The 22933-nt window shown below is 37.3% G+C and overlaps 1 protein-coding gene across 1 annotated transcript in view; it reads right to left on the reverse strand.

The window, feature by feature from the left end:
* The window catches only part of KLHL1 (kelch like family member 1), a 357641-nt gene that overhangs the window by 63439 nt on the left and 271269 nt on the right, over nt 1-22933 (reverse strand). The window contains exon 7 of the mRNA XM_006098589.3: nt 7125-7349. Within this exon, the coding sequence (XP_006098651.1) occupies nt 7125-7349 (225 nt within the window). The remainder of the gene's footprint in view (nt 1-7124; nt 7350-22933) is intronic.

Below are 22933 nucleotides of genomic sequence, written 5' to 3' on the forward strand. Positions count from 1 at the left end.
AATAGCACTAAAGTAATCTTTATCAATTTTTCCTAAACTAACTTAATTGCAAAAAGTTTATTGAACTAATATTTTATTCAATTTTATACAATATAAAATGTGGTGAAAAAAAGTCATGATGTATCAAAATGTGCCTCAAAGACATAAATGCTAAAATGAAAACTCTTAGCATATTGAGCAAACTGTGCTCTTAATTAGTTTAATCCTCTAGGTAGATGCATTGCTCCCTTGTGTCATAGACTTAAAATGAATATAATTTTTATATACTATTTTATGCAGCAGAATGTGCCTTCTTCATTTATTGATAACTATGAAATATTTTTGACCACATAATCATCTTTAGCAACCAAATAATTCATGTGACTTTCTTGTAAAGTCATACAAGGATTTTTTTTTTCCATACAAATTAAGGAGAGGGAAGCTAAGCTATCTGGGTTAAAGAAAATATTTTGCATTTGTATTTAATATTTTTAAATTTTACTTTAGACTCTAGCCCCTTGTCACTTGAATGTATTATATTAAATTACATAGTCAGTTTTGTAATTACACTGTATACCACAAAGTAGGCACTGATTCACTGTGGGAAATAACACAGTACCTTCTAGTTTCTGAACAAATAGAAAATTAGCTCAGGCAACTGTTGGTTTATACTTGAAACTAATCTTGATGATTATACCAAAGGGAGAGTTATGATGTGTTTGAAAAATTAACATCAAAATTGTAAAAAAATAAAAAACAATTAGCAAATCAGAAATCAGTTGCAGCTTCCTCAGTGAGACAGAAATTCAAGGAACTGCCTTTAGGGAATATCCTGGAGGAAAACTTGTTTTGTGCTCTTTTTATTACCACATATTCTCTTCAGAAGAGCTACTATGTCTTCTACACTCCCAGGCAGTGAAACAGCAGTGCCTGTTGGGAGCTTGCCATAATTGGTTGTGAAACAAGATTTTTGGACTGGAACCAGGATTCTTTGTCTGTTGGAATCGAAGAATGAATCCACGGACAGAAGGTGGTATAGCAAAGGTGGAGATTTATTAAAGAACAAGTACAGACTCCCACATGGGGAGAGGGAAAGAGTCCCAAGTAGGGAGGCGGAAAGGGTACCACTGAGTTCCTTTTCCCTACAGCTTATAAAGGGGGCAGATCCTGGTGCCTTGATATCCCCTCTGATTGGTCACTATTCCCTTGGACTGGTTACTATGGTAACTCCTGGGCTCAAAGGTCAAACCTCACATCGGACATGTGAGGTTCTCCCTCCTCCTTCCTTATTGTTTTCCTATTCCCTTTGGGCTTTCTTCTTCTCCTTCTGGATGAAGGGCTTCCTTCTCTTTATTTTGTAAATATAGACCTTTTGCTGTTCCCAGCTCCCTCATTCTATGGAAATGCACCTGTTGCAGCTTTTCAGCTTCCCTATTCTATGGAAATATACCTTCTGCTGCTCTGCAGCCCTGTGCTTCGTCCATGGTCCCCTTAATTTCCAAAATTTCTAAAATATCCTAAACCTGTCCTATTATACCCCTAAAATTCCTGTTTTAGTTGGATAACATCAGGTTACCATCAGAGCCCAGCTTGGATGTGGAACTGCTAACAGCAAAATCAGACTTGTTGATCCAGAACATTCCCTCCGCATCTCAGCTCCCAGCCCTGTGGAAAAATGCCCAGGGAAATTGATGTGCAAATGTAAGTAAATCACCATGTGTCCCTGGCCCTATATTTTAGGAATAACAGCAGATAGGTTGGGCAAAGTTAACTTGCAGGGAAAGAGCTTTATGCCCACATATAATTCCGCTATCCACTATTGAATGTTTGGGGAGCACACAAGAATGGCAAATGCCTCAGCCTTTCATCCAACTAGTCAAAGTATCTGATATGTTCACATGAGTGCACAGTTAAAAATTACATATTTTAGTAGTTATAATGACTGTTAAATAGAATTATAAGAGGATAAAGAAAATGAAGAAAAAGAAATGGAGGGAGATGAGGAAGAGGAGGAAAAAAGGAAGAGAAGATACAGAGGAGGAGATGAAAAGGCTAACAGGAGAAAGAGAAAAGGAGAGAGAGCTTGTCAAGGAGTTGGGGGAAGAGAAGGAGGAAGACAATCACCAATAATAAATTAAAAAAAGAAGTAATTAAGTAGGCAGACAAGAATTTGAAAAAGATATAATAAATGTCTCACAGAAATAAAGGAAGTTATTGATACCATTAAAAAGAAGAAAGTAATTATAATTTATTACCAAGTAGGAACATGATCTCACTCATGTGAAATCTAAATGAAAGGAATTTTTTCTGAGTGAAATAGGCAGGTTTAGGAAATTTTAGTAATTAAGGGGTCCATGGAAAAAGCACTGGACTACAGACCTGCAAAGGGTACATTTCCAAAAGACAAGGGAGTTGGGAGAGGCAACAGTTACATTTCCATAAGATGAGGGAACTGGGAGTAGCAAAAGATACACATTTACAGAATAAAGAGAAGGAGAAAGAAAGTCCAGAGGGAATAGGAGAACAATGAGGGAGGAGGGCCTCACACTTCCCATGTGAGGTTTTGACCTTTGAGCTCAGGAGTTACTATAGTGACCAAATCAAAGGGGAATATTGACCAATCAGAGGGGATATCAAGGCACAAAGAACTGCAACCTTTATAAACCATAGAAAAAGGAATTTGGTGGGACTCTTTTCCCCTCCCCACATGGAAGTCTGTGCTGTGGGATTCTCTCCTCCTCCCCACGTGGGAGTTTGTATTTGTTCTTCAATGATTTCCACCTTTACTATACCATCTTCCATCTATGGTTTCATTTTTTGACTCTGATGGACAAAGAGCCCAGGAAAAGCCATCTTGCCTAGGGAACACTGAGCATTCCAGTCCAAAATTCCCATATCATAAACTGATGAACAAAATAGATTCAGAGACATAGAAGCATGGAACAGATTGTCGAAGAAAAAATTAAATCTCAGAGTGAAGGCAAGGGTGGGTGGCTGGGTGGGAAGAGATTAATCCAAGAACTTATATGCATATATGCATAACCCATGACACAGACAATAGTGTGGTGAAGGCCTGAGGTGGGGAGAGGGCAGGCTAAAAGGGGTCAATGGGGAAGAGAAGGGGACACTGGTAATACTTTCAACAATAAAGATAAATTTAAAAAAAAGAAAAGAAAAAAAATTGAGATCAATACATACAATTAGTATCATGGTACACACAGATTAAGATCAATTTGAAGGGCTGGATATTACAATGATTTATCAAATAAATAAAAAAATTAAGTTTATAAGATATGATGCATTAAATAAGAAATATAAACACCTATGTAAATAGAAGTCCCTAGAAGAAGAGAGAAGATAAATCAAAGACTGATATATTATATTGAAGGAACAAGAATCATAGACTGAGGATGTTAATTGCATTTGAGTATGATACTTAATGCTGAACTTCCCGAGATGCAACTGATCATAAAGAATGTGATTGATCCTAAAGGAAGCACTCTGGTTCATCAGAGAACATACACGTGTCTTGTGTTATTACCAAAAGGATTTAGAGATAAGGAAAAGCAGTTAGGGAAGGGTCCATGGGAAAGGAATGCATATGTGATGGGTCAGAGATAGCTCCAAGCAGCCAGATGGTTTATCTTACATACACAGTGGACAGAAGAATGTAACAAGACTAGAGGCCCAGTGCACAAAATTCATGCATGGGTAGGGTCCCTAGTCCTGGCCAGCTATCAGGGCTGGTCAAGGCCTTCCTTCCCTGGCTGCCGGCTGCCGGCCAGGGCCTTCCTTTGTTCTGAACCACTCCCTGGTGGTCAGCACATGTCATAGCAAGTGGTCAAACTCCTGGTCGGTTGAACTCCTGAGCGGACATTTTGCATATTAGCCTTTTATTATATAGAATAAGGGGGAGAAGATGGGGGAAGCACCAGGTGAGCTTTGAAACTTTGATACCATGCAGGGAAAAGGAGGAAATTGGAAAAAACACAGGGGACATAAAATGAGGAAGGGTCCAATTAGAAAGTAGCACATATAGACAAAGCAGCTGCCAGCACAGAGAGACTTCACTGGTTATCCATCTGGGAATCCCTCCCATGTGGTAGTTTGTATACACTTGCAATAAATTTTCACATTTTTGCTTAAAATCCTTTGTCCATGAATTTTATTCTTCAAATTATGTAGGACAAGAACACAGATCCAGCTTGCCGTTCAGGGTAGCACTATCAATCTAGCTTCAACTGATTGGACCTCGATTGGCATCCATGTCAAAGGCAGTTTTCTATCTACTGGACATTGCTAGCACTTTATGAGATGCTCTGAAATGAGAATTTGATGCCTTGTGCTATGATATTACCTACTAACTCAATCAGATCAGCTCTTGGGGAGTTCTGTAGTAGAGGATTAAAAAAAATCAAAAAACCGAACAAAACCAAAAACTCCTAGGAAGTAAAACACATAAGAACCCAACAGCATGCTCTATATAGGAGAGGTGACCCACCTGACAATTAGAAGTGAAGGAAAACAACAAAATAGACAAACAGGAGGAGAGGCTTCATCATGAAAACAGTCAACTATGAGAATTGCTATTGAGTCACTAAAACTTGTGGAAAAGCTACATTACATTTTGATGTTGTGATACTTGGCACATGTAACTTTTTATGTAGCCTTATTTCCACATGGACCTTTACAATGAACTCTTTAACAAATAAGACAAACCAAAGACACTATGTGAGATTACCATCCTGCTCAGCACTGGTGCTGGTATAATAGAATTTGAGGCAAATAGGATTTAGTAAACTTGAAGCACATGGAATTATACCACTTAAGGTGCATTCTTGGTGAAACATTTTCATGTATGTTCTCTTGACATGTAAATATCCTACATAATCAATATATACATAGTTGAACCTGAGTATACCTTAATAGAAATGAATTCAATTTTATAAAACAAAAGGGGAAAAGATACATTAAATTCTAAATATTCCAATCCACACTGCATATTCTCTATATTCCCCCAAAACAGGAACATAGGCTGTTAGTTAACTAATAAAAACAACACATAGAGCTTTTATATGGATATGAAAGCCAAAATGCTCTAATTTACTTGGGAGGAGAGGCCATATAAGAAACCTTCTATATCCATAAATATTACCTGTGGAAAATCATTTGGTATTCATGTTATTCATATTCTAATTTGATTCTATATGATTTACAGAATTTATGTGGCTTTTATATAAAACACAGAATTTTAGAACTTAAACTTTCTGACATTTATTATTATTTTATAATTTTACTAATGAGCAAACTGAAGAAAAGGAGGTAAAAGAAGATGATCAAAAAGGTAGAAGATGGAAATAATGATTTAGTTAATCTATTTTAATAATTTACTTTTTATTTCACTTAGATTGATAGTAGACAAGAATGAGGAATGCAGTTTTGGAGAACTCAAAGTTAAACTATCCTATATAATAAAACCCTAATATTGCAAATCGACCACATGGCAGAACGACCTGCTGAATGACTGTTAACTATGACATGCACTGACCACCAGGGGGCAGACACTCAACTCAGGAGTTGCCCTGGTCCGGGCCAGCGAGTGGATGGTGTCAGGCCACCAGCCAAGGGGGGTGCCAGTGGGGGGCCCCCCAATCACCCCGCCAGTTGCCCCACAGACCGGCCCTGATCACCGGCCAGGCCTAGGGACCCTACCCTATATATTGGGAACAGTCTCTTAGATTTAAAAATTAAAACCTGGCAAGGCTACTCTAACACTGATAAAACAGGATGATGCAGAGATGACATGCATGGACTCGGGCTTGCACATTTTGTGGTCAGCCCTGATTCTGACACTTACAACTGTGTGACAAAGCCAATTACTTAACTTCTCCTGCTTCAGTTTTTCCACCCATTAAGAGGGGGAAAATGGTACTACCGCCTCAGAAGGATAATGTTATGTACTACTTTTTATAATCAGGGCAAAAAAATGTACCTGTTGTTACACCAGCAAGATGCCTTTCACCTGTATGTAAAGTATGGTCACTGGTGCATGCAGTGTCCTGGATTGCAAGAGGGATATCTGACTGCTGGTTTAGGCCTGATATCCCGCGAAGGGTCCCGGATTGTGAGAGGGCGCAGGCAGGGCTGAGGGAACCCCCCCCACACCCCCAAAAGCATGATTTCATGCACCGGTCTTTAGTCATTAATATTTGTTTTTGAAATGCTCTCTAATTTTGCTTGTCTATTAATGTCTAAATCAGTGGATTTGCAATTAAACCCTGATATCTTTCTAATGTGTATATTCAAAGTATATGAAAGACACTTAGTTAACTCTCTGTCATAAAAAAAGTAATTTGCATTTCATACAATTCCCATGATACAAAGTGCAAATTCAATAACTGTTAGTCTTTATTAAATTCCCCTTTTTCAAATATTTGTATGGGACTTAACAATTATCATTGTTAGATTTTTTATCTACTTAATGACCTTGAATTGGTAGTGAATTAGGAAACTAAGACTCATAATTTAAGTTCTGGCCCAAAAACATGTCAATATTAAATAGTAGGTTCAAGACAAGACTCACAACCAGATCTTCTGATATAAGTGTAGTTCTCCCATCTTCAGGTTACTCCACAGTAAAGATCAAGTGAATCCTATCATATTGACCCTTGGTAACAGCTGAGGAGTCACTTTTTCTCTAAAACTATATTTCCTTCTCCCCATGGATTTTCCAAGATGGAAATAATGCAAATATATAACTAGACCTGTTTATCCAGTAATGTGGAATGAGTCATCTTAATCCACATTAACTGTTTCTTTTTCTGAGCTATATTGCTCTGGCCTCTCCATGATTGCACTGCATTTGTTTTATCAAATTTCCCATATTAAATGAATGTCAGATTGTGAAAACTTTGTGGATAGTTTGAGGTTTACTCATTTTGGTATTGTTAACACCTCTCTCAACAATTAAACGCACATTGGTCAACACAGGAAAATGTGAAGAACTTTAAAATAATGCTCCAAATAAGCCCTGGTATACCTAAAATTAATAATAACTGATGACAATAATACTATACTTTTATATATATTTTCACTATTAATAAAAATGTTTTTAAAAGTAATATCAATAAAGTAAGAAATCTTACCTAGACCATGTCGATGTGTTGACATCGGTGGTAAGACAGTCCAAGTCTTTGTTTTGGGATTGTAACATTCAACAGTGTTCAATGTCTTTAAGCCATCTCGACCTCCAATTACAAAGAGTTTGTCATCAATAACAGCCACACCAAACTGCAGTCTCCGGCCATTCATCATCCCTGCCTGGATCCACAAATTTGTTCTGAGGTTATATTTCTCTATGGTTGTAGCTCCTGATAAAACAAAATCACATAGTCACCATTTACTACTACAATATACAACTCGATCCAGTTGTACAAATTATTAGTAGAGTAAATTTAGGATGTGAAAATGCTCTTTTCATGTTCATTTTTCTTAAAGAAAACATGTCAGAAAAGCAAAGGGAGTAGTAATTTAATTACTACTACATTTTCTCTACCTGGTGGATACTTATGATCAAATAGACACAGATGTTCAGCTTTTTTGAATTACATATTGGTGTCATGCTAAAATACCAGTTAAATAGAATAATTTTGGGCATAATACAGTTCTAGCAGATTTTATGAAGTCCCTCTATCACTGTTTGCCATTTAAAAAGCATATCATAATCCTAGCCTGAAAAAAATTAACCTTTTTAATGCCTAAGCTATGCATATTATATGTAATTCTGAGAGTTAATTTAATAAACTATTTACCATGTTTCTCTTTAAATTTGTCTTATGCATTAAAAACAAAACTTTTAAAAGTCAATTTTAAAATATGCAAACAAATGTCAGTTATGCTTTTTTTGTTTTTTTAATCCTCACCTGAGGATATTTTTTCCATTGATTTTCAGAGTGAAAAGGAGGGAGGAAGAAGAGAGAGAGAGAGAAACATCAACTGAGATAGACACATCGATTGGTGTTTCTTGCACTTGCCCAGATTGAGGGGTGGGGGGTAAGGGTGGAGAGCAAACCTGCAATTCCCTTGACTGAGAATTACTGAATGCAGGCTGATGCTCTGACCACTGAGCAAAACCAACCATGGTGGTGTGATGCTTTTCTTTAATCTTTTAAAAACATGCATTTGGAGAATACTTCAATTGAATTTAGAGACACATGATGATCTATCTTTATCAATCATGTTATAATCTTTCCTAAAAGCTTTTTATGTATAGAGGCCTGATGCACAAAATTTGTGCAAGAGCAGGGCTTCCTTCCCCTGTCAGCTGGCATTGTAAAAATCTCATAATCATAACAAAACTTTTGTGTGCTTAATAAGCAATCAACATCTACATTTCTCCCTGCTGTAAATAGAATCCATTTATAAAATAATAATAGTCTGATACATAGCTATGTGTAGAGATATAAATGTAAGTATATCATTAAGCTTAATGCTGGATTTTGAAGTGGATGTATAAATCTCAAAATCCAGCATTATGTTTGGTTTAAACTAATTTAACTATATATATATATATACATATATATATATATATGTATATATATATATATATATGAATGCCTACTTCTCATTCAAAGCCATAATTTTAATTATTTGTATTTATTTGTAACAGTTCACCTTAATAACTAAAAATTATTACCTTTAAAATCTTAGAAAAATCAAATATTTAGGGAAGTTGGCAAATTAGATAAGCAAAATACAAAAATCAATCAATGTAAGGTTTTATAAAATGAAAATCACCTAGATCATATAAAGAACATAACTTATTTCAAATAGTCCACTAGAAGTAAATTATTTAAAAGTCAAAGCAGCAGGATAGTGACTAGTTCTAGATAAAGAAAAAAATTAAAGCTATTAAAATAAGTCAATTTGAATGAATGGGAAGAATCATACTAAATTTTAATAATATGACTTGTTATTTTATATGTGAAAATTATTTTCTTACATAATTACAATTAATAATGATATTTTGTACAGGCATTTATAAAATTATATTTGCATTTCTCTAGAAATTCAATTGTAAAATATTAGGAAATACATTTTTAAAAGCCAGACAATCTCTAAATATAAAGGAGTCTTGAGGAAAAGAAATGGCCTACTAAATATTTAAAAAAATATTGTATGCATATAGAGATTTTAAAAATTGCTTTATGATGAAGAATAATTACTATGTTAATGAATCTGAGAAGAATTCCAGAAAAAACTCTAATACATCTGTAATAATAGAAGTGTAATATGCTTATTAGACTGGACAGCCAAACGACCTTCCAGACATCCTTCTGGATGAAGCTGCAGCGGCGGGGGCCAAGTCAGAGGCGGTTAGGGGCAATCAGGTAGACAGGTGAGCAGTTAGGGGTGATCAGGCAGGCAGGCAGAGTGGTTAGGGGTGATGAGACAGGCGATCGGTTAGGAGCCAGTGGTCCTGGATTGTGAGAGGGATGTCTGACTGCTGGTTTAGGCCCGATCTTGCAGGATTGGGCCTAAACCAGCAGTAGGACATCCTAACCCAAGGGGTCCTGGATTGTGAGAGGGTGCAGGCTGGGCTGACTGCCGTAATAAATACGGCTGTTCCAATTAATGTAAAACATTTTATTACTCAAAAGAAGCAATGTTTAGATAGCTAGGTATCCTTTGGAAAGAAATGAATAAGTAAACTTGGACTCTGCCTATTCTTTACACCAGAATGACTTTAGCCGAACCAATAACTAAAGCACAACACACATGGCCACAGAACTCACCAAGTGTCTGGTTCTCTTTTCAGGGCTCCACATAAATAAACAGAGACAGCGATACTTTAAAAACAACCTGCTCTGGGTCATGCACTACTAAACCTTAAATGTCTTTGAAGATAAAAAGGAGGTGTTTAATTTTTACTTTGAGGTGGGAATAAAATCAAAGGCCCATGAGGGAGAGCCACAAGACCCAGAAATTATATTTATCTAAATATGTCACATACAAAATACACAAGCAAACAAAAAACCAAACAATCAAAAGGCTAAGAGCATTAACAACAAAATATTTTTATAAATATAACAAAAGATTGATTTCCCTGATACATAAAAAGTTTTTTTAATAAAACAAGAAATAAATATACAGATAATCTATAATAGAATTGTAGACTTGCCGAAACTGGTTTGGCTCAGTGGATAGAGCATCAGTCTGGGGACTGAAAGGTCCCAGGTTCGATTCCGGTCAAGGGCATGTACCTGGGTTGCGGGCACATCCCCAGTAGGAGATGTGCAGGAGGCAGCTGATCGGTGTTTCGCTCATCGATGTTTCTGACTCTCTGTCTCTCTCCCTTCCTCTCTGTAAAAAATCAATAAAATATATTTAAAAAAAATAGAATTGTAGACTTGAAACTTACATACTTTTATTAATCAATGTCACCCCAATAAATTAAATAATTATTTTTAAAAAGAGGTAAATTGGAAACATTAGATAGAAATAGGCTAATGACATGAGCAGGCAATTAATATGAAAGCTATGTTCATGACATGCAAACTTCAGAAATGTATTTATGCTTTCCTAACAATTAAATAATTCTAAAAAATTTCCAAAAGGGTTAGAAAATGTAACATTTTGATGTTGACATCAAAACCAGCTGGCTGCTCTGGCCAGTGTGGCTCACTTGTTGGAGTGTCTTCCCTTGCACACAAAGGTGATTGTTTGGATTCTAGGTCAGAGTTAGGGCACATACCCAGGTTGTGGGTTTAGTCTCTGGTTGGGGCAGGTAAGAGAAGCAATCATTTGATGTTTTTCATGTCTTTCTTTCTCTCTCCCTTTGTCTTTCTAAAAGAATCAGTAAATATATCCTCAGGTGAGGATTTAAAAAAGTAACAACAAAACAAAACAAATCACTGGATGACATTAAATTGATGCAACTTTCTGGGAGGTGTGAAGTGTGTGTGTGTGTGTGTGTGTGTGTGTGTGTGTGTGTGTGTTGTGTGTTTTAAAAATACATAGTAAATTTAGGAAATGGGGTACTTGACTTTTTTTTATTTTTAACTTCCTATTTTATATATTTTGCCATACATATGTCTTAGTGCTATAATTAAAATACTAATTTGTTATATTTAAAGACAGCTTTTGGTATTGCTAATAATGTCCTAAGAAATGGACTTTTTTGGAAAGGTAAGCTAAAGATGGTAGTGTTGTGATCATCATTACTTCCAACAAAGTGCTCATATCTATATACTAATATACAAAGTCTAAGCGACTGAACAACGGAACGACGGATCATCTGGTCAACCAGTCACTCTGATGTGCATTGACCACCAGGGGCAGATGCTCAATGCAGGAGCTTCCCCCTGGTGGTCAGTGAGCTTCAACAGCAAGAGTGCCGCTCAGTTGACCAACCTGTGAACCTGGCATCTGGTGTTCGTTGGTCAGCTGAGTGGTGCTCCCGCTGTGGGAGTGCACTGACCACCAGGGGGCAGCTCCTGCATTGACCGTCTGCCCCCTGGTGGTCAGTGTGCATCATAGCGACCAGTCAACTGGTCATTAGGTCATTCAGTCGCTTAGGCTTTTATATATATAGATATTTGTCCTATACATAAATACCTATGATAAAGTTTACTTATAAATTAGGTACAGTAAGAGATTAACAAAAATAACTAATGGTTAAATTGGACAATTATAACAATATATTGTGATGAAAGCTGTGCAAATGTGTCCCTTTCTCTCTCTCTCTCTCTGATAACCCATTTGATAATTTAGAAGGCTGTTAAGTGATTAATGGGTGGGTAGCAGAGTGCGGAGATGTAGGACTAAGGGTTGATTCATGTCCTGGGCAGGATGGAGGTACACGATTCCACCAGGCTACTCAGTACAGCATGCAATTTAGAACTTATGAAATGTTTAGTTATGGAATTTTTCATTTAATATTTTCAGAGCATGGTTGACCATAGGTAACTGAAACTGTGAAAGCAAAACTTTGGATAAGGGGGACATACTGTAGGTTATTAAAATAGCTTAGGTTCCAACAAACACTTTCCACATAATTATATTAGAATGTTTCTAGCTTTCATTAAAAATATGGGCACTGGTGAATGAAAGATTAAATGCCTATAATGATATTTGGGTTCTAGTTCTTAGTATTACTGACTGTATGGCAGAAATACAATCATTAAAATATCTTTTCATAAGTGTAGTAAAAGAACAAGAGTTCTCCACTTAAACTGTAAACTCCTGCAAAATACATGCTTGCCTTTTTCATAAACCAGCACCCACCTTTACCAAGATATATTAATTGAAGGCTCCTGGGATCTACTGATATTTAGTCATTTCAAGGTGAACGCTTAAATTAGTAACACATTAGGTAAAAGTATAATGACTTCTACTTATCTTTAAATCTTTTACTTCTTATTTTCTGTGAGTCTCTAACATAGCAGTAATTTAAGCTAGCCCTGAGGAGTCTCATTCATTGCCAGAGAAGAGCCACACAGTGAGGATTAAGATTGGGAGTGCATAAAACACATGCACAAACACACACACAGGCTTATTCCCCTGTGGATCTCAAGTAATTCCATTACTGTATATTCACAGGGAGATTGATAAAAATAATGTACTAGGTAGTCAAGGATTTATAAATATAGTGGTCATTTTATTACAACACATGAATTTATTATTCAATTCACATTCATTGAAAGACCTACAGAATGTATAGTGACTTGGCCCAATTCTATGACAACTAAAAAGTAAACTAAAGTTATTGATAAACTCAATTTTGAGAAATTTGACCTACAATTTTAACTTTGATCTACCCTCAAAAGGGACACAAGAAATAGTAACAGCCTAGATAGTCACCGAGCTTTGTCTCTTTCTAGTTTTCGAAAGAAAACTTTGCCGATAGATCATTCACTTTTCACCTAAGAGAGACTTTTTTTCACTTTTCAATGAAGTCATGACTTCCGGGATCTGAAAGTTTCTTGTCTGCTGACTGGGAACAATATGAACAACTGAAATTTAACTTAACAAATGAGCATATATTTTTTCCTGATTCTGAACATTGTTTAAATAAATAGATACTTCAACTTCATTTAGTTTTTCCCTGAGATCTTTGGGGAAGTATGGTGCTTCCCTAGAATATCACTTAGCGGTCCAGTAAGGAGACATCTAGTACATAAAACAATTCTTTGTGTCTGAAAAACAAACCGGGCTCAGGCTGATATGATGTCATTCATGGTTTTTAGTTGTTTCTATGGCTCTGTGCAAACTGATGACCTTAAACTGGTATCTCTAATGATATGCTTCAAGTTCAAAAATAAAGTACTGAAGTGGAACCAAAGTGCCTGAACGGAGTTACTGAGGCAGACATTCAAAAGGGCAAAGATGAAAGAATACGCTTTCTTTTATTGTATTGCTTTTCTTCAAAAAAATTTGCACAGTATTTTTAAGTTATTTCTCCCACCTAATTGCAAATGCTCAGGGTTTTTTTCTGACGGGGGAATGCTAAGTGAATCATTTTCTTAAGCCACGTGATGATTACTATTGAGTTAAATGCTTTAAAAACTACCCAGTTGTAGAATTGCAGTATGAAAAGCTTTTCTTTAAAAGTTCTTGATAGAACAGCTTGTCCAGTTCAAGCCAAGGAAGTAAAAATCAGGTCAAGATGGTTAATTCTACCTCTTTATTTCACTTTCCATTTTTGCCTTTCAACAATACTGATAATAATGCAGAGGAAGGAGGTACATTCAGGATAAAATGACCTGGCAAAGTCCTTTGAATAAGAAGAGAAATATATCAGGAGTTATCCCAAGGTGAGATAATTTTTAAATTTTAGATATGTGAAAATCTGAAGTACACATCAATTATATTACCATGATATAGGCTCTATAATAAAAGATTCAATAAAAAAATCTCAAGAAAATAATTTTTATTTTATAGTTAAGAATAGAAGCTTTCCTGGTCTTTATGTTTTTAATTATAAATATTCTCCTTATTATTAGCTTTATTAATAAAATTTGTTTTGCATTCATGTGAAAGAGGTAGGGCTGTCTCCTCAGACACCAGGCTTAGTGAAAATCGATAACTGACCTGTGGCTGCGACTAGGCTGTCAACGAGGAGACAATGCAAATACACAGAAATAAAAGACAGTTTAATTCTTCCCTTGTCCACTCAATCAATTACTATCTAAGAGAAGAGTCACTGCCACTGTGACCTTGACATGCCATCCGCCTACTTGGTATATCTTTGACTGGCCTCCATTTGGTGTTCACATCGATCTCCCATAAGATGATAAGCAGCACAATGCAATAGTGCGATTTTCTTAAGTGCTTTTCTCTCTTTTGCATTAAAAGAATATCAATTTAAAACATTTTCAGCTTTTAACTCTTTGCTTAATCTTTTCCTTTTTGTAAACTAAATGGTTTCGTAAATGCCTTAGTCCCAGCCAGAGACCGTGTTTGCCTGCTGCCACACTGTATGTAGGAAGCGCACAGTGGCTGCTTCATGTCAAGAAGAAAGTGATGCCTCGTAGAATTTGATTCTCCTTTAGCCAAACAGAGGAGGGCTGTTTTTTCATAGGCGTGTACCTACAAGAAGGACTTTGTCGTTGCTATCAGCATTATACCCTAACATTCTAGTCCTATTTCTCTGTATGAAACAGCATAATTCTACACTATCTCCTCAAATACAGACAGCCCTGGCTTGCATGTTTCCGATATCCATAAATTTCAGTTACCATGATTTGGTTAAATAACACCAATCCCCCTATAAATGTCAGTTACTATAATACACGGGTTGGCAAAGTAGGTGTATAGTTGTGAATATGTGAAACACAAAGTTTATTCTTGTTATCGTCTATTAATTCTTGTATTATTTATTTGTATTACAACTATAAACCTACTTTTGCCCACCCCTGTTTTTAACTGTGAGTAATTTGCATAAAGTACAAACTTTGCTGTTAGCTCTTCAGCCCACAGATGCACATCATAATCAGTGGCCAATCATGTCACTTCTCTCAACGTCAGAAAGGTGATTCATTATTGCACTTCTGTTATTAGGCTCATGCACAGGCTATTGTGTTGCCTTTTTGTCTTCTAGTGATAGAAGTCATTTACAACATAAAATGGATAATTAAAGTGAGAATTGGCCAACAAAGATATAAGTGGAGTATAAAAAGAAAAAGTGATAATGCTGGAATTAAAATTACAATGGAATCTCAGACTTCTATACCAGCAGGTTGGGGATTGCCTCAGGAGCTTTAAATAACCCCATCCTCAACTTAAAGAACTGGGCTTTCTACACAAAAGAAATTGGAATCAACCCTGTTAAGCCTTCCATTGAAGTCTGCTTGTGTCTTTTCTCCACTCACAATCAGTCTGAGCTTGCTCTCAATACCTCAAGGAATGCTCGTAGGCAGATAAGCAGGTAGCGCAGGAGTTTGCTTATGATGGGACATTATAAACATGCACAGAAACTGCCTACTCTTGCTGACAGTAAATTGGAGTTGGGTCAAGGGAATGTGACATTTGGCAGCAGGAGTTCCTAGAACTATGGTAGAGAGGTCTATGTTTTCTATAACAGTGGCTGGAAAACTGTTCCTGTAAAGGGCCAGAAAGGACCTTCTTATGGGACCCTTCGTTGCAACTGTGTAGTCATTATAGGGGGAAGCAACCATAAACAATGGCTAAACAAATGAGAAGGTCTCAATAAAACTTTATGGCCACTGAAATTTGAATTTTATGAACTGCAAATGTTCACTAAATGCATCATGAAATATTATTCTTTATTTGATGTTTTCAACTATTTTAATATAAAAACCAAAGCCATACAAAACAGATGGTGGGCTAGATTTGGCCTGTGGGATAGTTTGCCAACTTTTATTCTTAAATATCAATACAATATAAATATTCAGAGAAAATGGCACTTTAAAGATGTTTATTGGTCATAATAATGTGGAGAAGTCTTTATTTTAGAAAGAAACAGATCGAATTTCCACATAGAAATTTATATATAATATTTCACTTATCAGAGTGGCCTTTTGCAGCCAATCTTTATAAATAGCAACACTGTCCCTTCATCATGATCCTCCATTACCCTTTCTTTATATTATATTTCACTATAATTCATCATCACATTAACTATAATAGCTTGTATGCTTGTTTATAGTCTCCTGAAGATAATTTAAGCTACAATAGGCCAGGAACTTTTCATGTTTAGTTCACCAGAACCAAGAACACTGACTGGAAATTGGAAATTAGTAGGTATTCAACAAAAGAGTGAGCTGATAATCTGGGAACCCTAGAAATGTTTAGAAATGGATGGTAGAAAGACTACAATTATAATCCAATTTCATAATTGATGTATTTCAATTATTAAAGCACAGATCTTTTAAAAATCTATTTGTTTTACTATTTTGGGAGAAAAAGCAAAATTATCAGAAAGGTACATTTTCTACTCAACATGTGAGCACCTAAAAATGATTTTAATACAATCTACACTAATAAAAGAGAAACATGGTAATTAGCATACGACCGCTACCCTTTTCATTGGCTAATCAGTGAGGATATGCAAATTAACTGTCAGCCAAGATGGCGGCCGGCAGCCAGGCACCTGGAAGCGAACATGAGGCTTGCTTTCTCCAGTGACTGCGGACTCCAACATTCCCCGCCATACTTGCCAGCCTCTCAACTGCAACTCTAAGCAACTGTGTACTATGTTGCAAATAAGAAGCTAAACAACCCCCAGAAACCAGCTTTCATTTAGCCAGGCTTTAGCAACATTGTATCTATGTTTTCAGCAGCGAGGCCTCAGAGCTAAAGCTGGCCCAGAATAAAAAAAAAAAAGAAAAGAAAACAAGGAGCGGTTGGAAGCTTCAGTCACTCGCTTCCGGAAAACAGCCCTCAGCCCCTCACCCAGACTGGTCAGGCACCTCAGTGGGGACCCCCACCCTGATCCAGGACACCCTTCAGGGCAAACCAGCCGGCCCCCACCCATGCACCAGGCCTCTATCCTATATAGTAAAAGGGTAATATGCCTCCCGGCACCTGGATCAGCGGAGCAGCGAGGCTCCCGGCACTGGGATCAGCGTGACAGGGGGCAGCGCCCAAACCCCCTGATTGGCCCTGAGGCTCTGTGTGTGACAGGGGGCAGGCCACAACCTCCCTATCTGCCCTGCTCTGTGCTTGACAGGGGAAGGCACCCCAATCCCCTGATCAGCCCTGCTCTGTGCCTGATAGGGGGGAGCTCCCCAATCCCCTGATTGCCCTGCGGATCTGTGTTTGACAGGGTGCAGCACACCAACCCCCTGATCGGCCCTGCTCTGTGGGTGATAGAGGGTGGCGCCCCAACCCCCCTCCATGGGCCTTGCTCTGTGTGTGACAGGGTAGAGCCATAACCTCCCCATTGGCCCTGCCCTGAGTGTGACAGGGTACAGATCCCCAACCCCCTGATCCGCCCTGCTCTGTGTGTGACAGGGGGCGGTGCCCCAGCTCCCCTATCGGCCCTACTCTGTGCGTGACAGGGGGGAGCTCCCCAACCCCCTGATCGACCCTGCTCTGTGTGTGACAGGGTACGGAGCCCCAACCCCCGTGGTGGGCCCTGCTCTGTGAGTGACAGGGGGCAGTGCCCCAACCCCCCTGATGGGCCCTGCTCTGTGAGTGACAGGGGGCAGCGCCCCAACCCCCTGATCGGCCCTGCTCTGTGCGTGACAGGGGGTGGCGCCACAACCTCCCCATTGACCCTGCCTTGAGTGTGACGGGGCGGTGCCCCAACCCCCCAATTGGCCCTGCTCTGAGCCTGACCAGGGGCTGCACTTAGGGATTGGGCCTGCCCTCTGCCATCCGGGAGCAGGCCTAAGCCAGCAGGTCATTATCTCCTGAGGGGTCCCAGACTGCGGGAGGGCACAGGCCGGGCTGGGGGACCCCCCTCCCCACCTTCCCGAGTGCACAAATTTTTGTGCACCGGGCCTCTAGTAGAATTATAATTAATAAGACTGCAAGTATATGGCACCATTATTTATTCATGAGCATGCTTTAGAGGTAGACGATTTTCTCCAATGTTGTTTATGTTGGTATAAAAATTTTTCCTTATGCAACATGGTGATTATTTATATAAGTACCATTTATATGAATATCTTATTGTCTCATTTTCTCTCCTGTGTCACCTCACTATATTTCATAGAACCCCCTGTAATCTCATTCCTCCAAAGTTCCTAGATGGCTTCACCTTATTCCATATTATGATTAGGAAATTCAGCCACAGGTTGCTACTGAGTTCTCTTGCAGTTTCTTTGCTATCAAACATGTTTGAATGACATGTAATAGTTTAGTCTCTTTACATACTCTACCTCATTTAATTATAATAAATTTTACAGAAATAGAACACAATGCTGAGAAAAGATAAAGTGTACTAGAATTTTAAGTGACACTCATAGATTTGAACAGGCATTTTTCTGATTTTAAAGACTGCTTTTTCCACTAGGAATGACACCTGCTTTCGAAGACCCCTGGAGTTCAAATCAGAATCAACCTGGTTAAGCCTTCCCCCAAAGTCCGCTTGTATCTTTCCCCCATGCACATGCTTTCATTTCCCCACTGGCTGTATTCCAGCATGACAATTTCTCTCCATTTTTGAAGATGTCATATTTCTTCAACTGTAAAACTTCACATTTGATGTATCTCTAGTCTGGAATTTACCACCATAACCACTCTGACATTTCAATAATGTGCTAAACTAATGCCTAGTAATTCTTTAGATTTCAGCTAGAAAAAAAAAAAGACAGCATCAAATACTTCCCTTGCACTCCCCTATTTTTCTACACTAGACTGGGATGGCTCCCAACCATTGTACTGATTGCACTTGCAATTAATTCCCTTCTGATAACACTCATTTTACTCATAAATATTTGCCTTACTATTTGTTTTCACAGATTAACTTGGCAGCTCTTGGAGACAGGGTTCGTATGCATAATGTTCACCATGGTCACAAGTTCTTAGCATAGAGCCTGGCACAAAATAAATGTGCATCATTGTTGAATGCATATATATCCTATATAAAAAAGGCTAATATGCAGATCAACCGGACAGTGGAATGACCGGTTGCTATGATATGCACTGACCACCAGGGAGCAGATGCTAAATGCAGGAGCTGCACCCTGGTGGTCAGTGCGCTCCCACAGGGGGAGCATTGCTCAGTCAGAAGCTGGGCTTATGGCTGGTGAATGCAGCGGTGGTGGCTGGAGCCTCTCCTGCCTCCACGGCAGTGCTAAGGATGTTTGACTGCTGGCTTAGGCCCGCTTCCCAGGGAGAGTGGGCCTAAGCTGTCAGTTGGACATCCCCCGAGGGCTCCCAGACTGTGAGAGGGTGCAGGCCATGCTGAGGGACTCCCCACTCCTCGCCCCCCTAGTGCACGAATTTAGTGCACCAGGCCTCTAGTATGAATATAAGAAGAAAGCAGAGGAGAGGACAGTGCTCTGAATTTTCATAATATCTACAGAAAATTGTGCCCATAGTTTTTATCAGTCCCATGAGATAGCATCTGGATCCCAGTTTTCATTGAGCTAAAGAAGAAAGCAAGGCATGTTTACATAGTCCTTTCTAAGGCATAATTTAAACAGGTAATTTCAACAACTCACACCACATATTGTATATCATATGGTTTTGTATTGTATTATATTGTTTTTCAAATTAGTCACGAAAAATTAATTCCAATTTTTTGGAATACTACATTTATTTTCTTTATTTTTTTTTCTTTTCTTTCTTTTTTTCTTTTTTACATTTTGTTGATTCCTTTCCTTTGCCTCAATACCTTTCAAGTAAAAACAATTTTAAGATAAAATACTAATGTTTATTTAAGGAAAACACAAGTTAATCAGGTGTGGAAAATACTCTTAAACAGTAAAAGCACAATGGAAATATATGGGATTACCTTGAAAATGTCCTAGTTACTCTTTAAATACCCTGAGACATTGGGGTTCAATAAGCTTCTGCTTCACCAAAAGGAAAACAAACAAAAAAAGTCTTTCTGAGGTTTGCTATTAAGTGTTATATTTTTTATTTAAGTTTATGAAATATATTTAATATCCAATTCTTATCGGGCTGAGGATATGGTAAAAATTCTTAAAGGTTTCTTCAAATAATTTAGTTCTGTTTTATTTCTGATTTAATCAGGAAATCTTTTTAAACTCCTTGTATTATAACATTCTTTTAAGCCTCTAACTTACTGGATAAGTGTATTAATAAGCAAACTTAGTTTTATTTAATGCTAAAATGAAACACATTTATAATTCTTAAAAAAGTTCATTTTTAAATAATTTCTTTAATCTCAAAAGACTACCGTGTAAGATTAAGGAAATTCAAATTCTGGCAAACAGCTTAACTAATTAGATTCCATAGCTCAATTTTTTTTATGTTCTAATAATTATATTAATTCACCATGTTTAAAAATTCAAGTTAGTCACATGCTTTTGTTCTTGAATAATAGTGATTTTTGTACTAACATTTATTTATTGTTTATTTTTTAGTCCTAGCCATAAGCTGACCAAATTCAACCAATGTTTTTGATTATTTATTTATTTAAATGTTATGTGTACACTCCAAAAAATGCAAGAAGGAAGACTTCCAAGCTCTTTTTAGAAGGCAAGAATTATCCTAGTTCCAAAACCAGATAAAGACACAACAAAGAAAGAAAATTATAAGCCAATATCCCTGATGAACATAGATGCTAAATTCCTCAACAAAATATTAGCAAATTAGATCCAGCAATATATTTAAAAAATCATACACCATGACCAAGTGGGCTTTATTTCAGGGATGCAAGGTTGGCACAATAATCAATAACAAAAAAATGTGATACAACACATACACAAATTGAAAGATTAAAATTACATTTTCATATCAATAGGTACAGAAAAAGCATTTGATAAAATTCAGCACCCATTTTTGATAAACACTCTCAGAAATGTGGGAATAGAGGAATCATTTCTCAGCAAACATCATGCTCAATGAGCAAAAACTAAGAGCAATTCCCTTAGGATCAGGAACAAGACAGATGTCTGCTTTCACACTCTTATTCAACATAGTACTGGAAGTCCTAAGCACTGTGATCAGACAAGAGGAAGAAAAAAAAGGCATCCAAATTGGAAAGGAGGAAGTAAAGTTGTCACCATTCACAGATGACATGATATTGTATATAGAAAACACTAAAGACTCCACTAAACAACTACTAGATCTAATAAGTGAATTCAGGATACAAAATTAATACCCAGAAATTGGTGGTATTTTTATACCAATAATTAAATATCAGAAGGAGAAACTAAGAAAACAATCGCATTTACTTTGCAACAGCAACAAAAAATAAGGTACCTAGGAATAAAGTTAAAAAGGTGGTAAAAGATCTGTAGTAGGAAAACTATAGGACATTAAAGAAAGTAGATGATGATACAAGCAAGTGAAAGCACATATGTTCATGGATTGGAAGAATTAATATCATTAAAATGCCCATACTACCCCAAGCAATCTATAGATTCAACAAAATACCAGTAACAGCCTGGCTGGCATGGTTGGTTGAGCATCAACCTATGAACCAGGTCATGGTTTGATTCCTGGCGAGGGTACATGCCCAGGTCGCAGACTCGATCCCAGTAGCGGGTGTGCAGGAGGTAACCAATCAATGATTCTCTCTCATCACTGATGTTTCTATCTTTCTCTCCCTCTCCCTTCCTCTCTGAAATCAATAAAAATATATTTAAAAATATATGTAAAAATAATAACATATTTCATAGATATAAGACAAATATTCCAAAAATGTATATGGAACAACAACAACAACAACAAACCGTAATAGCCTCAGCAATCTTGAGAAAGATGAAAAAAGTTGGAGGTATCACAATACCGGATATCAAACTATCCTACATGGCCATTATAATCAAAACAGCGGTACTGGCATAAGAACAGGCAAATAGATAAACGGAATAGAACAAAGAGTCCAGAAATCAACCCACACCTCTATGGTCAATTAATATTTGACAAAGGAGGCAAGAACATACAATGTAGTAGTAAAGATAGTCTCTTCAATAAATAGTGTTGAGAAAATTGGACAGGTACATGAAAAAAAAGTGAAATTAAACCACCAAATTACACCACACACAAGAATGAACTCAACATAGATGATAGTCTTAAATGTAAGTTGTGAAACCATAAAAACCCTAGAAGAAAACATAGGCAATAAAATCTCAGACATCTCTCATAGCAGTATTTTTTGCTGATATATCTCCTAGGGCAAAGGAAACAAAGAAAAAAATAAACACAAAGGACTACATGAAACTAAAAAGCTTCTGCACTGCAAAAGAAATCATCAACAAAATGAAAGGGGAACCCAAAGTATATTTGTCAGTGATACTTTAAAAAAGGGGTTAATTTCCAAAATACATAAAAACTTTTATAAGTCAACACCAGGAAAACAAACAATGCAATAAAAAATGAGCAAAGAACTTGCATAAACAGTTCTCTAACAAAGATGTACAGATGGGCAATAGACATATGAAAAAATGCTATGCCACTTATCATCAGAGAGATGCAAATTAGAACTACAATGAAAGAACATCTCACACCTGCCAGAATGGCTAGCAGCAATAAATCAAGAAACAAGTGCCGGTGAGGATGCAGAGAAAAGGGAACCCTGGTGCAGTCTTGGTGAGAATGCAGACTGATACAGCCACTGTGGAAAACAGTATGGAGTTTCCTCAAAAAATTTTAAAAAATGGAACTGTCTTTTGACCCAGAGGTCCCACATCTGGGAAAATATACTAAGGATCCTAAAAAAGTAATCAGAAAGAATGTATGCACACCCATATGTTCATAGCAGCATTATTTACAATAGTGAAGATCTAGAAACAGCCCTAGTGCCTCTGAGTAGATGAGTGGATAAAAACAAAACAAAACAAAACAGTGGTAC

Source organism: Myotis lucifugus, unplaced genomic scaffold (genome assembly GCF_000147115.1).
Source record: "Myotis lucifugus unplaced genomic scaffold, Myoluc2.0 scaffold_242, whole genome shotgun sequence".
In the NCBI taxonomy this organism is placed as follows: domain Eukaryota; kingdom Metazoa; phylum Chordata; class Mammalia; order Chiroptera; family Vespertilionidae; genus Myotis; species Myotis lucifugus.